The following is a 22383-nucleotide window of genomic DNA, read 5'->3' as shown; positions in this document are numbered from 1 at the left end:
AAGTTGTTCTCCTATTTGAATCTCCTATGAAGAGTGGCATCATGGGCTCCTCAAAACAACTCTCAAATGATCAGAAAACAAAGATTATTCAACATAGATGTTCCGGGGAAGGATACAAAAAGTTATCTCAGAGATTTAAACTGTCAGTTTCCACTGTGAGGAACATAGTAAGGAAATGGAAGAACACAGGTACAGTTCTTGTTAAGCCCAGAAGTGGCAGGCCAAGAAAAATATCAGAAAGGCAGAGAAGAAGAATGGTGAGAACAGTCAAGGACAATCCACAGACCACTTCCAAAGACCTGCAGCATCATCTTGCTGCAGATGGTGTCAATGTGCATCGGTCAACAATATAGCGCACTTTGCACAAGGAGAAGCTGTATGGGAGAGTGATGCGAAAGAAGCCATTTCTGCAAGCACGCCACAAACAGAGTTGCCTGAGGTATGCAAAAGCACATTTGGACAAGCCAGTTACATTTTGGAAGGTCCTGTGGACTGATGAAACAAAGATTGAGTTGTTTGGTCATACAAAAGGCGTTATGTATGGAGGTAAAAAAACACGGCATTCCAAGAAAAGCACTTGCTACCCACAGTAAAATTTGGTGGAGGTTCCATCATGCTTTGGGGCTGTGTGGCCAATGCCGGTACCGGGAATCTGGTTAAAGTTGAGGGTTGCATGGATTCAACCCAGTATCAGCAGATTCTCGACAATAATGTGCAAGAATCAGTGACGAAGTTGAAGTTACACAGGGGATGGATATTTCAGCAAGACAATGATCCAAAACACCGCTCCAAATCTACTCAGGCATTCATGCAGAGGAACAATTACAATGTTCTGGAATGGCCATCCCAGTCCCCAGACCTGAATATCATTGAACATCTGTGGGATGATTTGAAGCGTGCTGTCCATGCTCGGCGACCATCAAACTTAACTGAACTGGAATTGTTTTGTAAACAGGAATGGTCAAATATACCTTCATCCAGGATCCAGGAACTCATTAAAATCTACAGGAAGCGAATAGAGGCTGTTATTTTTGCAAAAGGAGGATCCGCAAAATATTAATGTCACTTTTATGTTGAGGTGCCCATACTTTTGCACCAGTCAAGTTTTGTTTAAATGCGGATTGCACATTTTCTGTTAGTACAATAAACCTCATTTCAATTCAGGAATGTTACTTAGTCCATCAGTTATTCGATATATGAAACTGAAATAGGTGTTGCAAAAACCCAAATTGTTATAAAGAAAAAAGGTTAACATTAATAGGGGTGCCCAAACTTTTTCATATGACTGTATATCCAGCTTATTGTGCAAAGAGCTGGTGGTAATATCGTTCTTTAAAATCTTGTCCATCAAGCCCACATAGGTAACATAATTAATGGGAAACTGGGTAAAGCATTGCCCTCATGACTAGTCACCCACTAATTAGCTTATCACAGGCTATAAAAACAATATGATGTTAGACAAAGGAATAAGCCAAAACAGGCTTGCTTGAAAGTATATTAATGGTTTAATAAACACATGGAGGTGAATTGGGTGACCTTTGGGAAGTTGACAGGTTCCCTAAAAAGGTATATTGGTTGCTGTATACATTGTTCTTAATCCTGATATGATACTAGTATTTTGTAATCATTTGATATTTGTATTGCAATGTATTATGCAAGTCAGCATTAAACCTGGTTGCCAAAGAAATTATCCACATGTTGTAATTATTCTGAGTGACACTGATAGGTTGAAAAGTGTTTGTCAACCTACTTTTTAAGCTGGGTTCACACATAGCAACAACGACAACGACGTTGCTGTTACGTCACCATTTTCTGTGATGTAGCAGCGACGTCCTGTCGCTGTTGCTGTGTGTGACATCCAGCAACGACCCGATCCCCTGCTGTGAGGTCGCCGCTCGTTGCTGAATGTCCTGCTTCATTTTTTGCTCGTTGCTCTCCCGCTGTGAAGAACACATCACTGTGTGTGACAGCAAGAGAGCGACGAACTGAAGCGAGCAGGGAGACAGCTTCTGGCAGCCTGCGGTAAGCTGTAACCAAGGTAAACATCGGGTAACCAAGGGAAGCCCTTTCCTTGGTTACCCGATATTTACTTTAGTTACAGCGTCCGACGCTCTCATGCTGCCGGTGCTGCCGGATCCCTGCTCCCTGCACACAGCCAGAATACACATTGGGAAATAAGCAAAGGTTTACTTATTAACCCGATGTGTACTGTGGCTATGAGTGCAGGGAGCCAGCGCTAAGCGGTGTGCGCTTGTAACCAAGGTAAATATCGGGTAACCAGAGAAGCACTTTGATTGGTTACCCGATATTTACCTTTGTTACCAAGCGCAGCATGGCTTTCACAGAGACGCGTGTCGTTATGATCGCTGCTGCGTCTGCTGTGTTTGACAGCTAAGCAGCGATCATAACAGCGACTTACAAGGTCGCTGTTGCGTCACAGAAATGGCTTCCACAGAGACGCGTGTCGTTATGATCGCTGCTGCGTCTGCTGTGTTTGACAGCTAAGCAGCGATCATAACAGCGACTTACAAGGTCGCTGTTGCGTCACAGAAAATGGTGACGTAACAGCGACGTCGTTGTCGCTGTCACTATGTGTGAACCCAGATTTAGATGCTGCAGTTCTTTATGGGGTTAATCGGTTGGGCTTAAAGATGTCTGTGGTCTGGGCCCTTATACCTACTATCATTCTTAGCTGACTGTGAGGACTCAGCTCTTGAGCCCGGGCCATACCTGTGCTGTAAATGAATGGCACTTCTGCTGTAGATCTACCAAATGGCAATTTACATGAACAATGAAGGGGATGGAAGGAATAAACATATCTGAAAGATACATTTTTATAATCAGTTAGAGAAGATATAAATCAAAATACTTCTCATCCGTTTGATATTGATCTCCTGTGACTCTTTCATTTCAGATACCACTCTCTCAACAAAAATTGTAAACTTAGAAAAGAAAATAGCTGATCTAGAGAAAAATCTTATTTCTCTCAAAAAAGGTAATCATTTTTCTAACTTGATTTTTCCATAATTTGATGGTAATAACACTATATGTAAGGCCAGCTAAGCTGGAAAAGTATTTGAATATGGGTGAACAACAAGCGCCTACCAGAGACCAGTCATACCGCTTACCTCCACAGACTAGGAGCAGGTCTCATGTGATACCACAGAAAGTATGCAGATGCCCATAGGGCAAGGCACCGCCCATGGGGCCAGCGGCTCTGTAATCTACATAGGAAATATGAAAGTAATAAAACGTATTGCACCCTCTGCCCACCTGCTAGCTACGCTACTGCCCCTGCTTCTTCCATCCTGGATCCCCCTGATCTCTCCATCCTCCATCCCCCTCATCTCTCAATTCTCCATACCCCTGATCTCACTCTATTCCCCCTGCACAGCCTGCGGCCCCCTGCACCCCTCTACTCTCATACCCTGCACTCCTCCATCTTCTCCATAGTAAAACTCCATGGCTCCGCCCACCTGAGTCACATGTACGTGACATCATAGCAGGTCCTGCAGCTCCAATAGCTGTTCTGTTTGTGCCTCCGCTCCACACATGGCTAATTTGCATAGTTTACAAATTAGCCATGTGGACAGAGCCAGAGGTGCTTTCCCTCAGCGCTCTTCGGATTTTCTGGTACGCCGTACCGGCGCGTACAACTGCAAAAAAAAGCACTGCTGATACCTAATGTCTACATATAACAAATCTACAGTACATGACCAGCTTTATTCTTTGAACAGTTTTAGTATAGTGTAAACATACTAAATAAATGCATTTAGTTTAAACACAATTGGAATCTAGTCACACAGGGGTTGGCCAGAATCAGGCTGTAAATCTTGTGCACATAAAGGAGATAACTCTAGTTTAGATTTTCACCCTTTCACCCCCAGCCAATTTTCCGTTTTTTTTTTTTGCTCCCCTTATTCCGAGAGTCATAACTTTTATATTTTTCAGTCAATCTTGCGATATGAGGGCTTGTTTTTTGCGGAATAAGTTGTACTTTAAAATGAAACCATGAGTTTTACCATATAGTGTACTGGAAAACCGTAAAAAAAAATTCCAAATGTGGAAAAACTGCAAAAAAAAGTGTGATTGCACGATTGTTTTTGAGATATTTTATGGACTGTATTCACTATATGGTAAAACTTATGTGTCAGTGTAATGCCTTAGGTTTTTGTGAGTTTGTAGACGCCAAACATGAATAGGTTTACTTGTATCTAAGGGGTTAAAAAAATCAGTAGTTTGTCATATAAAGTGCATACATTTTGCGCCATTTTCCGCAGCCCGTAGAATTCTCATTTTTCAAGCTCTATGACTCTATTTTTTGTGTCTGGAGCTGATGTTTTTAATGGTACCATGTTTGTTCAGATGCTACATTTTGATTGACTGTTATTGCATTTTGCGCAAAATTTGCAGCAACCAAAAAAACTAAATTTTTGGCGTTTGGAACATTTTTGCTGCTACGCCGTGTACCATTCAGATTGATTGATTCTGTATTTTGATAGATCGGGTGTTTCTAAACTCGGCGATTTTAAATGTGTATATTTTTTTAATTTTTTAACTTTTTAATTTTCAATGGGGTGTGACTTTTAGTTTTTTTTTTTCAACTTTTCAAAACTTTTTTTTTTTTTACTTTTTTATTGTACTAGTCCCCCTTAGGGGGCTATAAGGATCAGCTGTCTGATCGCTCATTCTTTTCTCCCGATCAGAGCAGCATTGCTCAGATTGGGAGAAATGCTCACCTCTTGTAACTTGCAGTACTCAGCTGCTTGTTACAGGACCTGAGTCATGTGAGCTACAGGAGTCATCACATGACCCTGTGCTACCATGACAACCATCGGATCCACGTGATCACGTCATGTGACTTTCGGTGGCGGGCGGTGAGTAAACTTTAACCGCAACCACGATTATATTGGCGCTGTCAAATTTTGACAGTGCCGTTTAAGGGGTTAACAGGCAAGGGTAGATCGCAGATCTGCTCACGCCTGCTAGGCACACATGTCAGCTGTACAAATCAGCTGACGTGTGCAGATCCCTGCCAGCTGCCCACGGCAGCCAGGGGGGGGATTAACACTATGACTGCTAGGACGTAATTTTACTGCCCATGGTCGTTAAGGGGTTAAAGAGGTTTTCCAAGCATTACACACGTTTTTTAGTGGGCCTAACATGGTGGTTAATTTAGCTTTCTGCTAAGGTCTAAAAAGATCAAGGGCTCAAATCCCCAAATTTTTGAATTGTACAGCAAATAAGACAGCAAACTTACAGTAGATGCAGTGTCTTACCCTTTTTTATGGTAGTATACCTCTAAAATAATGTTACCAGTTCTGCACATGGAAATGTCAATACAGTATAGTTAATTCAATGACTCACAAGTGACATCTTCTTTAAATTTAGTCATTCACTTTCCATTTCTACTCTATCCTAATCTCTGCACAAACTCCCCGTCCTGTTACTATCCCCAATGTGGTACATAAATTGTTGATTCTTTCAACAGTAATAATTTCCTCTTTTTGCCCCAAATACATAAATTATTTAACTTGTCCCCCCAAAATGTTGTTCATGGGGGTTAAGTTCACCAGGCCAATGATCCAGGACGTGAGCCCCAGATTCCTATTCATTGTAGCTTCACTATTCTCTGTCAGTTTGCTGTAGATCAGTCTAGAGTTCACAATGACATGCAAAATAGACTGAAACTATGAGATCCTGTGGTTTATTGTTCTTATGTCATGTGTTACAAAACAATTACTGGAAACTCAAACTTCCCTTCTTTCGCAGTGTGCTATTTCCAAAGTGGCGTTGTGACATCTGGAAGCAAAATATATGTTACAAATGGAAAGGAAGGTAATTACGATACAGCCAAAGCTACCTGCCAAGGAGCCCAAGGCACAATGCCCAATCCACTCAATAGTGCTGAAAATGCTGCCTTATTGCAAATTGTTAAGGCTGGAGGGAAAAGATTTTTTCTTGGCATGAATGACATAAAAGAAGAAGGCAATTACATATATACTAATGGCAATCGACTGTCCTACAAGAACTGGAATGTAAACGAACCTAATGGAGGCCGAAAAGAAAATTGTGTAGAAATAATTGAACAAGGACAATGGATTGATAAGACTTGTGATGCTAAAAACATTATTGTGTGTGAATTTTAAAAAGGTTTATCCTGGGAATGAATCTTGGATAAGCCGGTCATGGAAAAGGGTGAAAACAATAATATTGTTACTTATTGATGTACTACCACTAAATGCATCAGGGAAATGGATAAAGTGGTGAGGACAAAGAGGGCATAAAGTTGGCTTTATACCTGTGTTTTGTATCCTATTTTAAAGGTTCCTTATTTGTAATATTAAAAGGAATTCAATACGATGCAAAGCTGTGGTGTAACCAGAGCCATTCAGGTATTCCTCCCACATGCCTAGGACTTCACCCTGTAAGACTTGACCCATATACTGCATGTTATATACCAAGTTAAAATGACTTAGCTTAGAAATCCTAGTTCAGTTAATATAGAGGGATCCTTTGTTCTGAATTCTCATCTCTCGGCCATTGAAAACAGTGGTTACAAAGAAAATCTCTCATTTTTGAGGTTCTGGTTGGTTCTGCTTTACACAGACAACCTATTCATTAAAATGAGCACTGTGTAGTCCTATAGTTCCCTAGTGGCCAGTGTTGGGTGTTGCACCTTGTTTGCTGTTCAAATGGACTGGACATCTGACGCTGTATCTGGGAATGGCCACAAAGTTGTTGATGGGTCATAATTAGATGTTTAGTCCAAAACAACCCTTTTAAGTGAAAAATGAAGTATAATACTGGCTAGAAAGTAAGATTGTGGTTGCTTTAGCACTTTAAGTGATTATGTATATGTATCATATGTATTATATATGTGTATCGCCCCTGGACTATCAGGTCGTCACAGGGTACTGCACACTCTTTATCCTAAGTGCAGTATTCAAATCCCTCATGGTTCTGGGTCCCCATCCTGCCTCCAACAGCAAATCAAATCCTATGACCACCCTGCACCACACCCACCAGACACACCAGTGGGCGGCTTGAGCAGAATAGGGTCGCCCACCTAGGGGTCAGGAAGGGTGGGTCAGGAGAGTGTCAGTGAAGTGAAGTGAAGGAGAGTGAAGAGAGTGGAGTGAGGAAGGAGGAAGCGGTGTCTCCCGAGAGTAACTGTCTAGGTTGCAGGCGGTGTCTGGGCCTAGAGGAGTTGGATCCCAGGTCTCAGGGGATTGAGGCGAGGTGCCTAGGACCTGTCAAGAGGACAGTCAGCAGCTTGGTCCTATCTCTGGTGCGGGACTGAAGGCGCGGCGGGGTACACGGACCCTATGTCGGGGAGAAGCTTCAGGCAACTCGGCAATTAACCTGAGGAGAACAGAGCTTTTATGATCTGTTCCCACCCGCTCCAGAATCGGGGCACTAGCGCAACGAGGGGGATAGGGCCTTCCATACAAGCAGCCCAAGAAATTCCCCATTGTGAGCCCTGAGAGCAGACTCCCACACTTAGCCACAGTGGGGAGCAGGGCCTGGCAAGTTCCAAACTATCGGGCAACTTCAGTAAATCTCAACTTTGTGCCAGGAGGCAGGTCACAGATCACCAGGCAACACTGCAGGGGACGGGACCCAGACGAGCTCCCTGAGAGAGGCAGCGGCACCTAGAGACTTGGTATACCCGGTTGTCAGCGTCTGCTTATTGGCTGAGTGAGTACATGAGTGATCTCCCCGTCACAGCACCCAGTAGCACTATCCAGAGCCCCGGGGTCTACCCCTACCCATGGAGGGTAATAACACCTTGCTGCCCCAATCCATCACCCTGGGTACTCCCAACAATGGCAGCAGCGGTACTCCTAATTGACGCACACCACGGGTGGCGTCATGAACTATCATTCCTTTGTAAATATCCCTTTTCACTTTAGAGTGTGGCCCAGAGCCCCCGGGTCCGGAGACCCTAGAGCCACAAACGGACGTTGCCCATGGATCCGAGCGGTTTGATCTGCTGCTGGGGCGGCACATATGTATGTCATGTGTGTATATATATATATATATATATATATATATATATATATATATATAAATATATATATATATACACTGTATATATGTAATGTTTTCTGTGTTTTGAAGCTTACTAAATGTTTTGTGGAGTAAAATATGTGCCAACAGACACTGCAATAATGTGTGTAGAATATTATGTGAATATAATTTTGTTAGAGTGGTCTCCCAACAATGTGCAAGTCACTGGGTGTCATTTGTTGCAAAGAGCATCTCTCACTTTGGAGGTTCTGGTTGGTTTCGCTTTACGCAGACAGCGCATTCATTTGAATGAGCAATGTGTAGCGCTATACTTCCCCTGTGGTGGGGTGTAGTCGGCAGTCCGGAGACCAATCTAAAAACTTTAAATTGGGAAAAGCAGAAAAACCCTTTCAAAGAATCTAACTGGCTGTGCCTTATCTCCGGTACATAATAGTATGGGCATTTTGAAATCAGACGTACCAGATCACTAACAATAAATTATCCAGGGCTACTATACACATTAGACTGTTGGGAAAACCCATCAATATTGGTGGGTTCGGCTGGTAGTCATCTAATATGTAAGGAAGGTCTTCAGACTAGACCATCTTAAAATATGTCAGATTTGTCAATGTGCTGGATGCCGTTTGAAAAGTTTGTCATATCTTAAGACAGTCTAGGCTAAAGGCCCAGTCACACACGACGACTTACCAGCGATCCTGAAAACGATGCGATCTCATAGGGATCACAGGTAAGTCGCTGGGAGGTCGCAGGTGAGATGTCACACAGTCAGACCTTACCAGCGTTGCAGGAACAATACAGGTCGCAGTAGCGACCTGTATAACGATCTCAGCAGTCACTGTGACCCTGGCACACAGTGTCAAACACAGCGATGTGTCCTGCCCAGCAGGACATCGCCTTTGAAGAAAATGGCCTGGACCATTTTGCAACGACTAGAGATCTCACAGCAGGGGCCTGATCGCTGGTAGGTGTCACACATAGCAAGATCGCTAACGGGATCGCTACTGCGTCACGGAAACCGTGACTCAGCTGCGATCTCGCTAGCGATCTCGTTATGTGTGACGGTACCTTAAGATTACTTTGGCTCATGGCTGAGTCATCGTCATAGACTTTAATGCCAAATTACACTTTAGCTACGATCTTGATGTGACCAACACTAAGGGTACTGTCACACTTTAGCGACGCAGCAGCGATCCGACCAGCGATCTGACCTGGTCAGGATCGCTGCTGCGTCGCTACATGGTCGCTGGTGAGCTGTCAAACAGGCAGATCTCACCCGCTACCAGTGACCAGCCCCAAGCCAGCAGCGACGTGCAAGCGACGCTGCGCTTGCACGGAGCCGGCGTCTGGAAGCTGCGGACACTGGTACCCGATGTTTACCTTAGTTACCAGCGCACACCGCTTAACTTAGCGTGTGCAGGGAGCAGGAGCCGGCACTGGCAGCGTGAGAGCTGCGGAGGCTGGTAACGAAGGTAAATATCGGGTAACCACCTTGGTTACCCGATGTTTACCTTGGTTACAGCTTATCGCAGGGTGTCAGACGCCGGCTCCTGCTCCCTGCACATTCAGGATTGTTGCTCTCTCGCTGTCACACACAGCGATGTGTGCTTATCAGCGGGAGAGCAACAATAAAAAAACGAACCAGGGCTGTGTGTAACGAGCAGCGATCTCACAGCAGGGGCCAGATCGCTGCTCAGTGTCACACGCAGCGAGATCGCTAATGAGGTCACAAAAAACGTGACTCAGCAGCGATCTCAGTAGCAATCTCGCTGTGTGTGAAGTACCCCTAATGGGATTGTCAATAAGTGCTGAGATTTTTAAGGAACAATGCCACCAAGAGACTAGTAATGATGTCAGCCATATTTAGCTTTTTATTAGGCAGAAAAGGTAATCAAATATTGTGGCGCCCTGGACTAGCCAGACCGTCACAGGGACTACAACACGACACCCCCACCCCGAGATAGGCACATCAGCCAGACACAAAATCCTTGTTGCCTCCCTCCAGGGGCTGATGTCCACACCAGGTGGGGTGGAGCCAGGCGGTTGGCCCCACCCACTGAGGAGTTCACAGTCCTGGAGGCGGGAAAAGGAAAGCAGATCAGTTTAGGGAAGTGAGGGAGTAAGGAGTAAAGTCGTAGTAGAAGAGCAAACTGACTGTGTCCGGGTACGTGGACCGGGCACCCAGAGCAAGGTTGTCAGACAGTGGTGGCCGTCTGCAGGAGAGGCAGATCAACGCGGAACCGTAGGACCGGGGACGGACAGTGGCCCGCCGGTACCGAACCAGGGAGCGAAGTGAAGCCAGCACAAACCGGCAGGGCCTGCGGACCCCGACCAGGCTTGGAGTCGCCGTTAAATAGGTAAAATCCGTCAGTGACCGGAACCCCAGGGGTTTCCTAACAGCCAAGACCCCATTGAAGGCAACCGTCCAACCAGCAAAAGGAAATACAGCTACCGCCACAGCTAGAGTTCCAAGGGCCAGAGCCTGCGGGCAAAAGGGCTCCTCCGGCACATATACATGCTGGGGAGCGGGATACCGGTGGGAAGCCATCGGGACCGAACATACACAAAGGTGCAGGGAAAGGCAGCCACCACCAACCGTCCGGGAGAAACCACAGCAGCCGGCTGCGGGACCCATCCATCCAGCCGTTTGGTTTACCAGAGACTTTGCATCCATTTGTGGCTGAGTGAGTACTACCGTGCCATCCGTCACCGCGCTGCGCAGTCCAAGCGACCGAGGCGCTCCGTGGAAAAATTTGCGGCATGCTCAAGTGTGACGCCCTGGACCCCAGGGGTCACAGGTAATAACACCAGCCACATACACACACACACCCCCATCACCTGTGAGGTAACATACATGTCACCCGATAGGGAGACCTGATGCCTCCCCAGGGCGAGTAGAGCACACCAGGTGGGCGGAGTCAGGTGGAAAGACACGCCCACCGAGGAGACTACTGTCCTGGGGCAGGAAGGAAGTTCAAGCAGAAAAAGTTGAGAGTTGACAGTGACAGGAGGTGAAAGAGGAGAGAGACTGTCAGGGACCCAGGTTGGAACCTGGGCCCCTTGGAAAATGTCAGACAGGCAGGTAGTGGTGGCTGTCTGCAGGAGTACTGGTGCAACAACCGGTGGAACCATATGGACCTGGCTTGGGTATAGCCCGCCGGTCCCGAACCGGGGAGCCAGACGTGTACCGGAGCACCAAACAGAAGAAGGGTACTCAGACCCCGTCCTAGCTTAGAAGCCACTGAGTGTAGGCAAATTGACTGATTGCTGGCCGGACCTCAGGGGTTCATCCACAACCAAGTCCCGAAAGAAGGCAAAAGCCCACCGAGACTGGGTGAGCGCCACCGCCAAGGGCCAAACACCCGACGGGCCAGCGCCTGCGGACAACCGAGGGCTCCTCCGGCAGCTCAACACCAGGGAGCGGGCTACCACTGCTGAAGCAGGGGGAGCCGAAACACAAGCATCCAGAGGTGCACGGGAAAAGGGGCCACCATCAACCCCACAGGGGACAACAGCAGTCAGCCGCGGGGACCGACCACTACCGAACTTTGGTTTACCAGTGACTCAGTGTGCATTAATCGTGAGTACACCAGTGCCATCCGGGCATGACACACTACACCGTGGCACGGCACCCTGCACCCCGACTACAACGACCACCATCCTCACACCACCTACTCCCCTTAACAAGAGTGACGTGGCCCCCAGTCCGGAGGCGCTCGTGCCACCGACAACCCGAGCCCGGACCTCGAGCGGCTCGGCCCGAGCAAGTGGAGGAAGCGGCCAGGCCCCTCTTAGGGCGGTACACAAGTTTCATCCAATATTCATATTGTACACTCAGCCATGGAAGTCAACGAGTGCGGTGAAATCGTCAGTCTGCAATCAGATGACATCTGAGTGCAGTCAGATTTCTACGTACTGACACAATCTAAAAGCTGGAGTAATGTTGTTCTCCACACAGTGTGCTCCGATTCTCTTATCCGAGAGCATCAGATCACACTATGCTGACACTTGCATTAATCTCTGATCAGGTTTTTAGTGCCATTTAAAGGAGTTAATGAAAAAAAAAGTACGTAGACCTCGAGAGCTAAGAAAACATTGTAGACAATCCTTTCCATGCAAAGACTGAAGTTTATTTCAAGATAGCAGCACAGCAGATAAGACAGGTTAAACGTCACAAAGACATATGCAGGTGTCCTGTAGAACAGCAGAATTAGCAACAGATGAAGAAGTAGCCCTTGAAAGGTGTGTGGGGGCTTTTCTACATGCTAGTCAAAGGAAAGCTCATACTGCAGAGAAAGGCGTATACATTGGAGAACAAAGAATATAATGATACATCATGACATTATTTACGAGCATTGCGGTAAAAACTTATTAGAATCCTATAGACCTCCATGACTCTTTTAACTAATCCAGTAATGTCATTGCTGACATCTCTGATCTCTGAAGGCGCCTCTACTTCACATAACTCTTCAAACACTGACAACTATTGATAACTTGGTTTCTTTATCAATTCAATGTAACTGTTATTCATGACTACACATCCCTATCTATCAGCTGACACAATTGTATTCTTCTATTCAATTTTTGGACTTCAATTTTTGGACTAACCTTTTTGGACTTTTTTTATACTTGATAATAACACTGATGTCATCCCTAGCTCTTCACTGGGGGGAGAATGCATCTCATTAACTGCAAAGTTAGTTTGCTCAAATCTGCCTACAATGGCTGTTAGATACAACATGGCTGCTCAGCATATTATGGCTGACTATTCTCTAAACATTGTCTATAATGCTATATCCACTAGCCATCAATATCAGATTTGTGGTGGTCTGATACCTGGCACCCCCTGACCTGCTTCTGTAGTTGCCAGATGTAAACAGTATATGTATGTGGGTCGGCATACATTAGTCAGTATAGGGTTTAGTGACCACTGCTGGGTGCTGCACCTTATTTTCTGTTCAAATGACCAGGACATAAGAGGCTGTATCTGGGAACGGCCTCAAACCTGTTGATGGGTCATTATTAGCTGTTTAGTGCCGAATAACTTTTTTAAGTTGAAGAAAAGTGAGGTATAATACTGGCTAGAAAGTAAGTTATCATTGTGGTTGTTCTAGCTCTTTACTAAGTGTTTATGTATATGTATCATATGTATCATATATATATGGTATGTCATGTTTTGTGTGTTTTGAAGCTGTTTTGTGCAGTAAAATATGTACCAACAAACACTGAAATAATCTGTGTAGAATATTAAGGAAATCTATTTTTTTAGAGTGGTCCCCAACAATGTGCTAATCACAGGGTGTAATTTGTGGAGGATTTTAGTTGTATTTACTGGGAATCAACCCAGTATCATTCGGAAGTTCTGCATCCAGTAATATACCAGATAGCCAAGATAATAGTTAGTACCAGGGGCGTAATGACAGCGGTCGCAGAGGTCGCCACTGTGACCGGGCCCGCAGGGTTATAGGGGCCCGGCAGCCGCTCTGCAGAGTCGGCTGCCGGGCCTCTATGTGTAGTGCTGCTGTGTAGTGGCCGACTACGCGACCGTCAGGGAGCCGGCCTGTGAGTCAGGGGGGCCCAGTGTCAGTAGAGGGGCTCTCTGACCTGCGGCAGAGCAGAAGTGCTCCTGCACAGCAGACGGAATCCATCCTTCCAGGACCTGCGATGATGACATGCCCATGTGACTGTGTGAAGCCCCACAAGTGTTGTGTCGGTGCATTACCTTCAGGGACTCCACGCAGCTGGATCCTGTCACCGGTAGGAAATCTTCTATTTGTCGTGACGCCACTCTCAGAATTGCGGTCAGTGGGGACCGCCACTGCAGATTAAGGGATGCCTGGGGCTGATGGTGGGTGCAGTCGGTTGTAATAGCCTCCTGAGAGTGAGGCAAGCCCCAGGGCCCTGTGTAGGTGTGTAGAACCACAAGGCGCAGAATAACTCCACACAAGCAGAATGTCTTTCAGGGGTTTTACTCACAGAAGGTGGCAGAGTGAGTAACCCGGGCGTAGCTGGGATGAACCAGGCTGGAACCAGGTGTCCTTCAGGCTGACTGATGAGGGTGACTACCGACTCGCCTTCCTTAGCCCTTGGTGGTTTGGGGTAACCCCGACTTTTAGTCCCTATGGGGGTCACCCAGGGAAGATGCTGCAGCCTCTCTCCCCTTCGTTTGCCGTTTGCTTGTCGCCTGGACCAGGCCACTCCAGCTACTTGCCTCCTGTGACCTATGGGCCCTATCTGTGGCTACGTGGCTGCGGCTTTTGTGGTGTTGTGGCGTGGGCTTTGAGAGCCCCACACCGGCAGGTTTAGCAAAAGAAAGCTGGATCTATCTCCGCTTCGGGATCTGCCGCCCGTTTGGGCCTGGTACTCCCTAGCAGTCTCCTTACTTCCCACTCCGTGCTCTCTCTCTAGCTGAGATGGGTTTCGGGTAGCACTCCTAGTTGACCGTTCTCCCCCGTCGGTAGCCACTGCGCGGACGCTGTCAGACTACAGCAGCCCACGGGATCTGCTCCTGCTCTGAGCTCCCTGGACTCTGCACTGCCCTGGCTCACTGCTCCTCCTCTCCTGTTCTTGCCTACGCCACCTAGCAACCAGATTCTCTTACCACACCCCTTGAGAGGAGATGGAGGCTTTTGGCCCCCTCCACTATTCCAGTGGAGGTCAAGGCTTTTCCCCCTCCTGGGATCCCCAGGGGTCCTCTCAAAGGTACATGTGTGAGACCTGATCACTATGCGCCTGTGTAGTCACACCTCGATCAGCCTTCTGGATTACCTGTGTTGTACTGTTCCCAGGATGGGTGCAGTACTCAGTGGTGCCTGACCAGGTCAGGGGCGCCACATTCCCCCTTAGTTATCACCAGCACGTCCTCGGGCTGCAAGACAACATTTTAAAATGCATAAAAACATTAAAACATGTAAAACATTTTTAAAATCACCAGGTACCATACATCACCACCCTCCACCCACAAGTCCGTTAACCCACCCAAACCCTTTCACGTTGGCCGCGCCTTCAGCCACTTCTGGCAGGATGTAGAGGCGGCTTTCATGGGCTGGGGGTTTCAGGGTATACCTGGCCTGGTGGATCCGCGCCTTCAGCCTCTTCTGGCAGGATGTAGAGGCGGCCTCCACAGTTGGTGCTGACCAGGTACCCTCTTTGTGGTGGAGAGCCAGGCCCCATAAACAGGCATGCTCTCTGGTTGCAGGTGAGCCAAGGCCCTATATACGGATGTGCTCCCTGGTTGCAGACGAGCCAAGCCCCTAAACAGGCTGACTCTGGTGGTGGTGGTGCCCTCTGGTGTAACTATTTACACTGCGAGAGTTTGTGGCTATAGCCAGTTCATAGCCTTAAGGTTTATTTCTCACAATAGTTTATGTGGGCACATCTCTTAAACTTGAAAACGTTGCAAACTTCAAACTGGTCAAAACTTTAACTTTTCAACTGCTGTACTTCTTACTTTAGGCAGATTCCTCTTCACCAGGGCTTGGGCCTGTAGGGCTGCGGCACCTGCTGCTTTCTCGGCCTTTTTCTTCATCTTGGTCATCAATGGGTTCCTTTTCTTTTCTTTCCTCTGTATCTTCTGTATCTGTTTCTTTCTCTGTATCTGTTTCTTTTTCTGTAGGACATGGTGTTACGTCTAGCGCATACCACCCTCTTTCTCCTTGATGCATGGTAAACTGTACGGAGTCTCCTGTACGCAGGTTCCTTCCAGGATGTCCTCTGGGCAAATTAGCTCTGACGTCTCTCCTATTGACAAAAATGCCTTCTTTGATACCAGGTGCAACGATGAACCCGTATCCTGACTTCAGGCTAAAGTCTTCCACAATTCCTCTACAAAGGGGTCCTCTGACCTGTGCTTTGGCTCTTCTCAGGAACCGTTTCTCCTTTAGGTCTCTGGCCGTAAATTCTCTCTGCTCTGGGGATGGCGGGGCAGGTGACAACTGGTTTCTGCTACGGCGCCGTGTCTTGCGGGCTTGATTCTGCTGGGTGGCTGCTTCACTGCTGGCAGGCTCCCAGGTGAGGTTGCTGGACAAATCTTCCTCTTCATCCCAGCGAGAATATCGCAACATCTCTGGCTCTGGGCATGGATCCACTGCTGATGGCTCCGGGGTCAACTCCTCAACTTCCTGGCCTCCTCTCCCCCTTAGTTCTTCTTGGCACTCCTTTGGTGGCGGTGCTGGGGATGGACTTCCTTCAGCAGGCCCAGGCGGGGGACTCTTTGGCGTGATTGCTGCAGGGGTTGCCGGAATCCTCTTGGGGGTGTGCGGAGGGAGTATGTACTGGTCCACCAACCATTGTGGAAACTTGGCCTCCATGTCAGCCTTCAGCTGCCAATATGCGGGGTCCTCCCCCAGCGTGGGCTTTCCAGCAGGGACCTCTTTGGACTGGGGAGCGGTGTCTGCTCTGGCCTTGCAGGCCGGGGTTAATGATGATGCAATCTTATCTTGGCGGGCCGCGCCTGGCATGGCGGCGGCCTGGTCTTGGCGGGCCGCGCCCTGCATGGCGGCGGCCTGGGTCGGCGTCGCTGTTGCAGTGGGCTCTGTGCAGGCTGAGCTGGCCGTCGCTGCAGCAGTCTGGGCTTGGCGGGCCGCGCCTGGTGTGGCTGCGGCCTGGTTCAGCACCTCACTAGCGGCGCGGATGAGCGTTGCTGCGGCGGTGGGGTCTTGGCGGGCCGGGCCTAGCAGGGCGGCGGCCTGGGTCAGCGTTACGCCTGCGGCGCGGATGAGGGTCGCGGTGGCAGCCGGTTCTTTGCGGGCCGGGCAGAGCATCGCTGCAGGGACCGGGTCTTGGTGGGCCGAGCAGGGCATCGCTGCGGCGGCCTGGGCTTGGCGGGCCGCACCTGGCGTGGCTGCGGCCTGGCTCAGCGTCGCCGCGCCGGGCGCCTCTTCAGGGACCGCGGGCGTGGCAGCAGGGGTCGGGGCATCCGGGCCGGCAGGGGTAATACTGGACTCACCCATCGGTGGCAGCATCGGGGTCTGAGTCGTTGCCACTCGGTCTGGCGCTCGGCGCGCGGCTCTCCCTTCATAGGCCTGAACCGCGGCAGCCATCTCCAGAAGTTCCATGCGTTCTTCTCTGATCTGCTCCACGACCCGGGTCTCCAGTCGGTCGCAGAACTGGGCCAGCTCCCGATACCACCAGGCAGCGGAGCCCGGTTCTGGGTTTCTGCGGTCAGACGCCATTTCTTCTGCGCCCTCTTCTGCACGATTTCCCAGCAGTGGACTCGTCGTTGCCTCTAGTAGCAAGCTGTTCAGTTTCCGCTCTGCCTCTTTCAGCAGCTCCTCTCCCAGCAGCAGGCTTCTGGCTCCCTTTCTGTCCCGACTTCTCTGGACGCTTCCGCTCTCCTCACAAGCGAGGTCAGAACTCTGCAGGGGATCTCTGGGTAGCCACACCTCTTCGTGGGCGGTAACTTCTTCCAGCGCGGGCTGCTGTTGTTTTTCAGCGCGCTTTTCATGGTGGCAATATGGCGGCGCTTCCAATTTTTCAAGCGGACCGCCCAGGCACATGGTCACCTGTCTGAACAGGTCTAGTCCTTATCCTGTTCGTGACGCCAGATGTGAAGCCCCACAAGTGTTGTGTCGGTGCATTACCTTCAGGGACTCCACGCAGCTGGATCCTGTCACCGGTAGGAAATCTTCTATTTGTCGTGACGCCACTCTCAGAATTGCGGTCAGTGGGGACCGCCACTGCAGATTAAGGGATGCCTGGGGCTGATGGTGGGTGCAGTCGGTTGTAATAGCCTCCTGAGAGTGAGGCAAGCCCCAGGGCCCTGTGTAGGTGTGTAGAACCACAAGGCGCAGAATAACTCCACACAAGCAGAATGTCTTTCAGGGGTTTTACTCACAGAAGGTGGCAGAGTGAGTAACCCGGGCGTAGCTGGGATGAACCAGGCTGGAACCAGGTGTCCTTCAGGCTGACTGATGAGGGTGACTACCGACTCGCCTTCCTTAGCCCTTGGTGGTTTGGGGTAACCCCGACTTTTAGTCCCTATGGGGGTCACCCAGGGAAGATGCTGCAGCCTCTCTCCCCTTCGTTTGCCGTTTGCTTGTCGCCTGGACCAGGCCACTCCAGCTACTTGCCTCCTGTGACCTATGGGCCCTATCTGTGGCTACGTGGCTGCGGCTTTTGTGGTGTTGTGGCGTGGGCTTTGAGAGCCCCACACCGGCAGGTTTAGCAAAAGAAAGCTGGATCTATCTCCGCTTCGGGATCTGCCGCCCGTTTGGGCCTGGTACTCCCTAGCAGTCTCCTTACTTCCCACTCCGTGCTCTCTCTCTAGCTGAGATGGGTTTCGGGTAGCACTCCTAGTTGACCGTTCTCCCCCGTCGGTAGCCACTGCGCGGACGCTGTCAGACTACAGCAGCCCACGGGATCTGCTCCTGCTCTGAGCTCCCTGGACTCTGCACTGCCCTGGCTCACTGCTCCTCCTCTCCTGTTCTTGCCTACGCCACCTAGCAACCAGATTCTCTTACCACACCCCTTGAGAGGAGATGGAGGCTTTTGGCCCCCTCCACTATTCCAGTGGAGGTCAAGGCTTTTCCCCCTCCTGGGATCCCCAGGGGTCCTCTCAAAGGTACATGTGTGAGACCTGATCACTATGCGCCTGTGTAGTCACACCTCAATCAGCCTTCTGGATTACCTGTGTTGTACTGTTCCCAGGATGGGTGCAGTACTCAGTGGTGCCTGACCAGGTCAGGGGCGCCACAACTGTGTGGGAGGAGACACAGGTTGCCGGGCAGAAAGCAGGAGAAGATACTGATTCCTGAATGAGATTTGGACACATGACTGGTAATGAAAAAAGAGAGGACATGAGGGAGGGAGGGGGGGTGCAGGGTGAGTGGCATATGAGGGTTGCAGACTGTGACAGAAGGATGTGAAGCGGTGCAGAGTGTTTGAGAGGGGTAAGTTGGGATACAGGCAGAGTGAGATATGTGGGGCAGGGTGTGAGACATATGGGGGTGTAGTGTGTGTGATATGGGGCGTGCAGGCTGTATGGGGAGCACAGGGTGTGGGAAATATGGGGGCAGGGGCGTAACTACCGCGGTCGCATGGGTCGGAAGGAGAAGAGAGGTACTTGTTTTTTTATTTTGCTGGCTGCATGACACATGGAGGCCCTGGGGGGGCTGTCTGCATGACACATGGAGGCCCTGGGGGGGCTGTCTGCATGACACATGGAGGCCTGGGGGGGCTGGCTGCATTACATATAGAGGCCCTGGGGGGCCTGGCTGCATGACACATGGAGGCCTAGGGGGGCTGGCTGCATGACACATGGAGGCCCTGGGGGGGCTGGCTGCATGATATATGGAGGCCTGGGGGTGCTGGCTGCATGATACATGGAGGTCTATGGGACTGCATAATAAACATGAAGGACACCTTATACATGGACTAGGGGTGCATTATACATGGAGGTCTATGGAGCTGCATAATACAAAATGAAGGACACCTTATACATGGAATATATGGGTGCATTATACATGGAAGAGTATGGGGCTGCATAATACAATATGATGATTTATGGGGCTGCATTATAATACATATAGGACTATGGGGGCTACATTATAATATATGGAGGGCTATGGAGACTACCTTACACATGGACAATGGGGGTGCATTATAAAAGATGGAGGACTGTGGTGCAGTATAAAATATGGAGAACTATGGGTGAATTGTAATACATCGAGAACTATGGGAAATGCATTGTAATACATGGAGAACTATGGGGGTGCATTCTAATATATGAAGGGTTATGTGGGACCCTTTATACTATATGGAAGGCTATGTGGGGGCCATTATAGTATTTGGAGAACTATATACAAGGGAGGACAAAGATACAAGCATGGGATGGTAATGTTTTGTGCTGAGAGGAAAAAGGCTCTTTCCCTCAGCACCCAGCTTTTCAATGCTCTGCTGTACATCTTTTCTTAGCACCCAGCTTTCCCATGCTCTGATATGGGAAAGCTGGGTGATGAGGGTAAGATGTATGGCAGAGCATGGGGAAGCTGGGTGCCGAGGACAAGATGGATATCAGAACATAGGAAAGCTGGGTGCTGATAGAGGGATTTCAGATCATGGGAAACCTTGATGCTGTGGGTAAAAGCCAAGTTTCAGCATCATTATCCTGTACCCTGAGTGTCAGTGTCATTATCCCATACCCTAAGTGTCAGGGTACGTGGAGGGAGGGCCCCACTCCAAATTTTGCATCAGGGCCCATCAAACTCTAGTTATGCCACTGGTTGGTACAAACAAAAAATTAACTTTAAAGGGTACTCTCACATGAGAGTATAACACTCCCGAGTGCGATCAGATATTTTGTCAGATATTACAGGTATCTGGGTTATACTAGGGGGCAGTGCAGATCTGTGATTTTTTTCTCATGCCGATTTGGAATAAGAAAAAAATCACAGCTTGCTGTGGGTGTCTCTGCAAATCTGATCACATGCAACCATAATAGTCTACTGGTGTATACAAACATAGGACTGCACTTGGATGTCATCATGCAAGAGAATCGGATCACACTAAGGTGACACTCAGATCAAACTCTGGCAGACAATAGCATAATCGGCCCCATTCTACCACATGTGAAAATCTATGTCCTTGTGAGCGAGCCCTAACACTGTTGTTTGCATATGCTAATTACCTTTAAAAACCCAGGTGGGTTGATTTTGGCGATTATTCTAAAGGTGGTGTCACACACAGCGACGGCGACAACGTCCAGGTGACCCGTGATTCCTAGCATCTTTGTCATTAAGCGACAACCTTGAAAAAGGTGTCAAAACCGAAACGTCAGGTGTTGTTGCTTCTGTCAGGGTTCACATGTTTTTGCAGTTTGTCAATAAAAAACACTTTGCATACATTTTCCCTCCTTTCATCATTAGAGTGCATGAGTTTTACTTATATTTTGTACTACTATTTACCCAGAGCACCTAGTCTATAACAGTTTGAGCCAGACTTTATCCTTTATAATGTAATCTACAGACTGTGTGTGTAATGTATGGATGTACTGGGTTCTTTAGGGTCGGGACGCTCTCCGACATATGAAATAAAAAAGATATTAATTCATCAACAACTCTACATCTTCATTTGGCTGATGCGCAGCATTAACCCCTTCTCTTCTCCTGTTTGAATGCTCATCCACGTGGGGCTTCGGCAGACGCCATTATCTTATGCTTGGCAGTGGTTGTGACTTTCACAACCACATTAGGTAAGTGTATATATTTTATATAATACTCCTGTCATCTGGTAATACCCTATTAGCGATTATTTTTTTCTAGCCTTATGACGGGATTATAGGAAGGATTTAAGGGGCAAATCCAAAAGGTTTCTCCACCACCTACAGTCATATGAAAAAGTTTGGGCCCCCCTATTAATGTTAACCTTTTTTCTTTATAACAATTTGGGTTTTAGCAACAGCTATTTCAGTTTCAGTATATCTAATAACTGATAGACTCAGCAATATTTCTGGATTGAAATGAGGTTTATTGTACTAACAGAAAATGTGCAATCCATATTTAAACAAAATTTGACCGGTGCAAAAGTATGGGCACCTCAACATAAAAGTGACATTAATATTTTGTAGATCCTCCTTTTGCAAAAATAACAGCCTCTAGTCTGCTTCCTGTAGCTTTTAATGAGTTCCTATATTTGACCATTCCTGTTTACAAAACAATTCCAGTTCAGTTAAGTATGATGGTCGCCGAGCATGGACAGCATACTTCAAATCATCCCACAGATGTTCAATGATATTCAGGTCTGGGGACTGGGATGACCATTCCAGAACCTTGTAATTGTTCCTCTGCATGAATGCCAGAGTAGATTTGGAGCGGTGTTTTGGATCATTGTCTTGCTGAAATATCCATCCCCTGCGTAACTTCAACTTCGTCACTGATTCTTGCACATTATTGTCAAGAATCTGCTGATACTGAGTTGAATCCATGCGACCCTCAACTTTAACCAGATTCCCGGTGCCGGCATTGGCCACACAGCCCCAAAGCATGATGGAACCTCCACCAAATTTTACTGTGGGTAGCAAGTGCTTTTCTTGGAATGCCGTGTTTTTTTGCCTCCATGCATAACGCCTTTTTGTATGACCAAACAACTCAATCTTTGTTTCATCAGTCCACAGGACCTTCTTCCAAAATGAAACTGGCTTGTCCAAATGTGCTTTTGCATACCTCAGGCGACTCTGTTTGTGGCGTGCTTGCAGAAACGGCTTCTTTCGCATCACTCTCCCATACAGCTTCTTCTTGTGCAACGTGCGCTGTATTGTTGACCGATGCACATTGACACCATCTGTAGCAAGATGATGTTGCAGGTCTTTGGAGGTGGTCTGTGGATTGTCCTTGACTGTTCTCACCATTCTTCTTC

At 48.2% G+C, this 22383-nt stretch overlaps 1 protein-coding gene across 1 annotated transcript in view; it reads left to right on the top strand.

Moving 5' to 3' along the window:
- LOC142312700 (uncharacterized) overlaps nt 1-8164 on the top strand; it is a 69785-nt gene extending 61621 nt beyond the window's left edge. Inside the window, exons 12-13 of the mRNA XM_075351687.1 lie at nt 2915-2995; nt 5773-8164. Coding sequence (XP_075207802.1) covers nt 2915-2995; nt 5773-6149 — 458 coding nt within the window. The 3' untranslated portion in view covers nt 6150-8164. The remainder of the gene's footprint in view (nt 1-2914; nt 2996-5772) is intronic.
- The last annotated feature ends 14219 nt before the right edge of the window (nt 8165-22383 follow it).

The sequence above is a fragment of the Anomaloglossus baeobatrachus genome, chromosome 5 (genome assembly GCF_048569485.1).
Source record: "Anomaloglossus baeobatrachus isolate aAnoBae1 chromosome 5, aAnoBae1.hap1, whole genome shotgun sequence".
Lineage (NCBI taxonomy): Eukaryota > Metazoa > Chordata > Amphibia > Anura > Aromobatidae > Anomaloglossus > Anomaloglossus baeobatrachus.
Note: the sequence above shows the minus strand (reverse complement) of the source record. Positions and strands in the feature narration are given on the sequence as shown.